We start from the raw sequence: 8,323 nt of genomic DNA, 5'->3' as shown, positions 1-8,323 counted from the left end.
ACGCAAGATCTCATCCCGTGGGGTCAAAATGATCATGAGAACGGTGAGCAAGAATCCCAGAACCACACGGGGGGACCTGGTGAATGACCTGCAGAGAGCTGGGACCACAGCAACAAAGGTCACCATCAGTAACACACTACAACGACAGGGAATCAAATCCTGCAGTGCCAGACGTGTTCCACTGCTGAAGCCAGTGCATGTCCAGGCCCGTCTGGTTTGCCAGAGAGCACATGGATGATACAGCAGAGGATTGGGAGAATGTCATGTGGTCAGATGAAACCAAAGTAGAACTTTTTGGTTTAAACTCAACTCGTCGTGTTTGGAGGAAGAAGAATACTGAGTTGCATCCCAAGAACACCTTACCTACTGTGAAGCATGGGGGTGGGAACATAATGCTTTGGGGCTGTTTTTCTGCTAAGGGGACAGGGCGACTGATCCGTGTTAAGGACAGAATGAATGGAGCCATGTATCGTGAGATTCGGAGCAAAAACCTCCTTCCATCAGTGAGAGCTTTGAAGATGAAACGTGGCTGGGTCTTCCAACACGACAATGATCCCAAACACACCGCCCGGGCAACAAAGGAGTGGCTCCGTAAGAAGCATTTGAAAGTCCTGGAGTGGCCTAGCCAGTCTCCAGACCTCAACCCCATAGAAAATCTGTGGAGGGAGTTGAAAGTCCGTGTTGCTCGGCGACAGCCCCAAAACATCACTGCTCTCGAGAAGATCTGCATGGAGGAATGGGCCAAAATACCAGCTACTGTGTGTGCAAACCTGGTAAAGACCTATAGTGATCGTTTAACCTCTGTTATTGCCAACAAAGGTTATGTTACAAAGTATTGAGTTGAGTTTTGTTATTGACCAAATACTTATTTTCCACCCTGATTTACAAATAAATTATTTAAAAATCCTGCCATGTGAATTCATGGATTTTTTTTCCACCTTCCGTCTCTCACAGTTGAAGTGTACCTATGATGTAAATTACTGACCTCTGTCATCATTTTAAGTGGGAGAACTTGCACAATCGGTGGCTGACTAAATACTTTTTTGCCCCACTGTATATATATACATATATATATATATATATATATATATATGTATGTATAAATGTTGATGATTGCTCCATTTTTACTGAAATATTCTTGTTTTGACAAAATAAGCAGCAATAGATATGCTTGAAAATCCCCAACTTACGTACAAGTTACCCCTAAAAGACATGAACCACCATGCTATTCAAATACAAACAAAATGATCAATGTCAACTTCAGTCACTTAACGTCCTTAAACAGCACACAGTCTTAATGTCTCAGCCTCTTCCGTAAGGAGGGTCTGGACCAGAGAGAGGCCTGTCACATGGAGAGCAGGGACTCACAAGCCTGTGTAATTAGAATCAATAATTCATTTTCCCCTTTTCTGCCACTGTTCCATTCAAACAACCTCTCACACACTATTGAGAGCACCTCCAAATCTCCTCCAGGTCACAGTAATTGGACTGTTTTTTTTTATTTCTTCCTCTTCACTTTTGACCAAAATCTCATTAGCTAAATGTAGAGGAGGGCATTCTTCTTGGGGTAATTGTCTTCGACTGCTATGTGAAACTTTTGATGCCCTTTTCTTGGAGCTGGCATTGTTCTTTTAGGTTTGGTTAATTTGGGGAGCGGCAGGAACTTTAGGTTGCTGAGTTTATGGGTGTCCTGCTATTTTCCCCCTTTCCTGCTGGAGGTCTGAATCAGAGAGCTTTTACAGTCAGCGAACGACGAGGAATGGGACTTGGATTTCTGTGTGTACTGGCTGGAATAATTATAGCACTTTTTGCATTTCTTCACTTGAATGGTGGATTTAATCACCATCACCCATTGTGTGAATGTATTCATTCAACGTCTTTATCAGCGCGTTTGAGCAACTATAATTACACACATGCTGGTGATGTAATGGACTTCAATTGCACATATGCAAATCTATTCCAATTTTGCTGATAATTTGGACAATTTTCTTGACAACTCTATCGTGAATATTGTGTATAGTCACTATTACAAGAGCAAGACCACTAAAATTGATCACTGCTGCAGCTGTCATCCATCATCATTGCATCTAATTTCCTGACCAGCATCGATCCGTATTGGTGTGTCCATTAAAATGCCACCGTCACCATAGATGAATCCATCACATGCAGAACTCGCATCACTCTAAACTTGTGAAGCGAATCACAGTCGGTGTCAAACAGAAGATTGCTCTGGGACATTGTAAAGATCATGGCTACCAAAACATGTATTAGCTCCTGCACAGGCAAACTACAGCTGCACATTTCTATCTGTGGGTGTCACCCACAGAGACATAGATAATGGTGGTTGTGACTGGCTTCTCTGTCACTCTGCCATTCCCGTCTCCCAGGCTGGGATTTAATGTGACACTTATAGCTATTGCATGGCATAGCCCCTAGATAGCGAGAAACCATGCCTGAATGGAAATGAGACAGTCATCTGTCAGCTGCACCCATCAAACCACTGGGAGACTGACAAAGAGTCTGGAGGAAAGATTGAGAGAGATTCTGGGTGATGGAGAGGAAGAGGAGGAATCCCATACACACTTTTCATATTGGGCCCTCATCATTGACGCTTTTATTTGATAACAGCAACGGTGGCATGACTCAGCTGGTGCAGAATATGAATGTAGACAAACACAAATCATTGGTTTGTATCTTGCAAGTATTTCATTCAAAGCTTTTATTTGTGGATGTAAGAAAACATTTTTTCATCTGTGGCGTGTGAGAAACAAGCCCCCACAATGCCGCTCTAAAAATGGTCCCATCCCGGAAGTAAGAAAAATTGCAGTTCCACCCTCATCCGCTGGGGGCTGGTGCCAGAAGCGAGCAAATCCTCATTGACTCCCATGTTAAAAATGCCGATTTCACAGCAGAAATAAACATGTTTACAGCCTGGTACCAAAACATGTTTTTTGTCTAAATTATCTAGTTTATACTCATGACAACTCTGAGGGGGGTGAATTTTTTTCTCACTCTTCTGTTTAAGTGTATTGAAAGCCTAAAATTCTGTATAATTAATGAGCATCCGACACACGTGACCGCCGCCTCAGACCCACGTGACCAGAGAGCTAGCTCCGTGGAAAGGCCTCAGTACAGCCTCGGTCTGGCTTGGAAACTGCTCCGGCATTTTGAGTCTCTGTGTTTGTGTATTCTTCTTTGGATATTATTGGAGCAATTGTTGGACAAAATGACTTGCAGTGGTATTAATTGCACTAATAGAGCGTCCAAGGAGTCTCCACTTCATTTTTTTCGGTAAGTTAAAATCTATATTCGTATTTATGTCACTGCCACCTTTAAACTAGCTGAGTTTACCGAAGTAGCTAGCTAACTATCAGTTTAACATGTAGCATGTACTGTTTAACCATGAAATTTAAATGTGAAATACGGTAAAATAATTAATAGGGCATATTTAGATGGGTAATAGGGTAAAACCCAGTGCATTTAAGATAAAAATGGGTTGAAATATGACGGAGCGCTAAGAGGGAGACTTCTGTGTCCAATCTTCCATCCGGTAATCCCCAGCGGTCAGGCCGGCGCCTACTTGCTGCGCCTAGCTGCTGCACGGTCTGACCGCTCGTGGAGTTTTTCATGTCTGACTTTAACCGCATCTAATACTGTATTACGGCGTGAGCGCAACAGCGACAACTTAATATCGATGTGTAAGCAGCCTGAGTGGTAGGGTGTTTTCATCTGAACCCTTAAAACCTCCAGCAGGCTATGCTGCACTATTGACGTGTTAGCGCGCGGCGCTAACAACTTAGCAACGTGACATGTCTCTGAGAAAGCGTAAAACACGGACGCTTCTTCTGAAGCGGGAAAATAACACCTCTTCTTAAGCAGAGCAGGATGTCGCCTCGGCTCGTTCACGGCCGAGCCGGACTGAGCTCGATAACATTGACCAAGCACAGCCACTGGGCCGTTGTAGCTGCCACCAGGCCTGCTGAAGGAACTCCAGCGGGTTTCATCAGACTCGTAAAGTTTCTTGTTTTTGCTGGGGATTTCTGTATTTTACCGCTCCCTCCTGCAGTCTTCCCCTATTAAAATTTAAAATGTGTAACTTTATGTATTGTGATGAATATTCATGTAAAACTAAAACGTTAGGCATTTAGGGGGAAAAAACAAAATAATAAACATTATACAGATGTCAAATAAATCAAACTGTAATTAAACTATATATTTTCAAAGTCATATAGACAGCATGATGGTTTGTGTGATCCGCGCGGTTTCACTTACACCCCTTTAATGATCAGGCTGTTTTTTATTATTTTTATCAGCTGATAGCAGTTAAAATTATGGTAAAAAATACTTTTATCTGTTTTTGATAACTTAATGCCCAGGAAGAGCATCTTCTCTAGACATTAAATATAACCCAAATGTTTTATTATGAGCAGATCTGATGAAGGTGTAGACAAGCAGTCTGCAAAGTAAAACTTGTTTAGAGTCCAAACTCTTACTAAAGCTTTTGAAAAGAAAAAATGGTTGAATTTTGAGAAATATCCACAACAGGGGAGCGAGACCTCTGAAAAATGTAAATTTTCTCTGAATTCATAGAATAATGTGAAGATTCTGGGAAAAGTTGGGATTCTGAGATTAAAACGTAAATCTTTCTTATCATAATTCTGGCAGTTTTTGTGTCCTTCTGCTGTGGAAAGTTGTGCAACATGAAGATACTGAGAAGATGCTTAAAACCTGTATTTTTATTCCATCCATAAATAAAATCATGAGCTATTTTTTTTAATCCAAATTTGATCCAAAGGGCCATCGTTGGTTCCAGACCCGTTCTAGAACATTCCTCTAATCTTAAAGTCATCATCAGTTTCTTCCTTTTAACAAATATTTATTTGTTCAAATATTTAATATTTATAACTGGAATATTTGTTCCTCCCTCTCCCACTGCAGTTAGTCCTGTCCTGCAACCCTGTTTTTGCAGCTTAGTGAAGCCAACCATCACTAACCTGGGGGTGGTTTTGGACCCAGAGATGCGGATGGACTCCCACATTAGCCAGGTGGTTAGATCCTGCTTTTCCCGGCTTTGCCAGCTACCAAAGATGAAGTCCATCCTGAAAGACGTGTCATATTTTCTCCCCAAGCCGGACCTGACCGTCATGTATCGGTCCAAAATAGTGTGATGATATTGTGTTTTTTGTACATAACAGACTTTTTAACAGACAAATTTGTCGCATTCTCCTACACCTCTTCACGGGCTCGCCACAGTAAATATTCTATTTGGCGAGAGATAAACTTTATTGTATTTATCCTAGTGAATCTATAATTAAACGGGTAAACTAGTAGCACCACATCCAACATCAAAGAAAGTAAAATGTTACTATCAGGAGAGGGAGAATGTTTAAGTGGTTAGCAGCAGTGTGCTAGCCGATGGCCCCCTCCATGAGGCCACCACAGCTCAGCAGAACGTCATTGTAGCTTCTTCTGGGGAGAAAAACACTTAGAGAAAAAATAAAGTTAACAGCTGAAATAGCAGGAAATAATACAGTTAAAGAGCAGATTGTAGAAGAAAGAAACCCCTGGGTTAAACTGGTCTGTCTACTGCATAATGCTGAACTCTAACATGTGTCCTCAGGGAAGGACCTGATTGGTGTCCAGAACCTGCTGAAGAAGCACCAGGCTCTGCAGGCTGAGATCACAGGTCATGAACTTCGCATCAAGGCTGTCACCCAGAAAGGAGAGACCATGGTGGAAGAAGGTAGAGCAGGTCTGGTCCTGACATGTTTCTGAGGTGTCTGCAGGTTCTGGCTCACTTTTTTTGGGTCCAGGTCACTTCGCTGGTGAGGAAGTGAAGACTAAACTGTGGGAGCTTCATGGATGTTGGGACACGCTGAAGGCCAAGGCGTCCCAGAGGAGGCAGGACCTGGAGGACTCTCTGCAGGCCCAGCAGTACTTTGCGGATGCTAATGAGGCCGAGTCCTGGATGAGGGAGAAGGAGCCCATCGTTGGAAGTCCAGACTAAGGGAAAGACGAGGACTTGGCCGAGGTATGGAAGTCCCTTCCTGAGAAACTCCAATCGCTTTTCTTTGCTCTCTTTCCAGTCCTTCATAATTAGTGTTTCTGTATTTGTCATTTCCTTCGGTTGTCAACCAGACATCGTTGCTCGTTTGAGCGTCTCATGGGTTAGGGGTAGAAGTGCTGGCCTCGCACAGGAAGTGATGACAAACGTGTTCCCGTCGCTCTTATTTCAAACGGTTTACAAGCTGTGATGTGTGTTCCCGCTGCAGAGCAGCCATGACACGTGGCAGCCGGCAGAAGGCTCACGCTTTTCCACTAAACACCCGCAGAGCTGCGTCTGCGGTGAACTGAGCAGGGTTTGTTTTACGGTGGCGGATCCGATTGGACCATCGCTGCGAGAAAGCTCCACTTGTGTCAGACGAGCTGAAGGTTCTGATGTTCTGCTCCACAGGCTCTCCTGAAGAAGCACGAGGCCCTGATGTCGGACCTGTCGGCTTACGGCAGCAGCATCCAGGCCCTGAAGGAGCAGGCCCAGTCCTGCAGGGTGAGTTCAGAACCCTCGGTCCGTCAGAACATTCTTATCCACCACGTTCTAACACCAGACCTGTTAACCCGAACGCAACAAGGTAATCAGCAGGTGCTTTTGTCCTGCAGGACCTGAAGGCCAACGAGTCCCGCCTGAGGGACATCAACAAGGTGGCATCTGAACTGGAGTCAGAAGGTCTGATGGCTGAGGAGGCTCCTATGGTTCCGGCTCAGGTGAGCGTCACCTGTCTGCAGCAGCTGGTCCCTCTCACTTCCTGGTTTAACTCTGCTCGTCTATGTTTGTAGCAACAAGAACATCTGGGTTCTGCTCCTGGAAAGGTGCATGTTGTCCTCCGCCTCCACCAGAACCAGACGTGGTGTTTATGTTACCACTCATTTGTTTGTTTGTTTGTTTACAGGATGAAGCCGACTCTAACACGGCGTCACCCTGGAAGGTGAGTTCATTCAGCTGATCAGAGGTCACCTCTGATGGCAGCAGTCACGGCCGACCGTGCTGACATCACACAGGAATTCAGGTGACCCGGCAGGCACCAGGTGCTGGTGAAAGTGGGGACATGTCAGCTGGTTGCCATGGCTACAGTTATCTTTATGCATCTGTATGACTGCTGACTGGTGTGTGTTTCCTGTGACCTTTGACCTCAGACCGTACGGTTGGGCGTTCAGACGACGGCTAACTTTAATTCCATCAAGGTAAGAGGAAGCTCTTCCCTTCCTGTCTGAGCGATCCGTCTCCAGGTTTCTTCGTCCGGCGTCCAGCCCGCTGGCGTCCACCTTCATCTCACCTTCATCTCATCTCACTTCATTTATAGTGCAATACTTTCACATTATCATTTTCCCACACTTCTGTATACCTGTATTTTGTTGTTTTTCAATAAAGAATGAAAAATTATTTAAGTTTGGTTTTTGTTGCACACAAATATATATCTGTAAAAAATATCTACAAAGCTAATGTTTACATAACAAGTATGATTGGGTTTTGCAATACGGCACTCAAGTTTATTTTAGTAAGATTTTTAAACCAAGTAAAGTTAGTAAAGAACACATTTCTATTGTCTGCTAAGAAACTGTTGGGATTTAAAATGGGCCTGTTGTACAAATAACTTGTAAATGATTATTCCTCACTTTTGTCTTAACCAAAGAAATTCCAGTAATTGAGCAAAAACATTTATTTTTAACACTACAGTTTATAAAACAGGGCGCAAAGTGTCGGCACATGTATGTATGTCGATGGTCCACCCCAACCGAACCAGGAGACACAGACGTCAGGGAGGCCAAGGTTGTCTCTGCAGCTCCTGGGCACCACGCCTCACTCAGCTGTCTCCAATGATCCAAATGGCTATGGAGGAAAAAATAACAGGTTTGGCCTAGCTGTTTAAAGTACAAAACCATTCATGAAGTGGTCAAGACAAGTACTTGCTACTTACACTTGCTGCTTTGTGTAGCTGACGTTGGAGACACACAGGCTGCCATGGTGACCTTTTAATAGATCTAAGAAAAAAATGTAATAAAAGAATGAAACTTAAAAACTCCCAGACCTCATGTCATATTTACTAATCAGCTATGGCTGATTTGTTTGGATCACAGTGAGTTACACTAATTCTAATATATTTTTATTTCTGTTATACATACATACTTTTTAACTGTTATTTTCACATGACTGTTATCAGGCTCTCTTGTTCTGGTTCTGATGATAACTCTGTGTCTTCCAGTAAGTTATCTTGTGCTTACTTCATCTGTATAATGTATTTACAGTCTATGGTGAGAAACTGACAAC

The 8,323-nt window shown here is 43.4% G+C and overlaps 1 protein-coding gene across 2 annotated transcripts; it reads left to right on the top strand.

Moving 5' to 3' along the window:
- The first annotated feature begins 2,784 nt into the window (after positions 1-2,784).
- On the top strand, positions 2,785-7,817 carry LOC139071550 (spectrin alpha chain, non-erythrocytic 1-like). 2 transcript variants are annotated; one of them, XM_070554119.1, is made up of 8 exons: positions 2,785-3,291; positions 5,621-5,743; positions 5,814-6,031; positions 6,455-6,547; positions 6,658-6,762; positions 6,835-6,867; positions 6,948-6,983; positions 7,192-7,817. In XM_070554119.1, exons 4-8 carry the CDS (start codon positions 6,482-6,484, stop codon positions 7,267-7,269), a joined length of 318 nt encoding a protein of 105 aa, XP_070410220.1. In that variant the 5' UTR covers positions 2,785-3,291; positions 5,621-5,743; positions 5,814-6,031; positions 6,455-6,481; the 3' UTR covers positions 7,270-7,817. The 2 variants fall into 2 exon arrangements, with proteins under 2 accessions (XP_070410220.1, XP_070410223.1); XM_070554122.1 differs by having other exon boundaries at positions 2,785-5,743.
- The last annotated feature ends 506 nt before the right edge of the window (positions 7,818-8,323 follow it).

The sequence above is a fragment of the Nothobranchius furzeri genome, chromosome 1 (genome assembly GCF_043380555.1).
Source record: "Nothobranchius furzeri strain GRZ-AD chromosome 1, NfurGRZ-RIMD1, whole genome shotgun sequence".
Classification (NCBI taxonomy): domain Eukaryota; kingdom Metazoa; phylum Chordata; class Actinopteri; order Cyprinodontiformes; family Nothobranchiidae; genus Nothobranchius; species Nothobranchius furzeri.
This window is presented reverse-complemented; position numbering and strand designations above follow the sequence as displayed.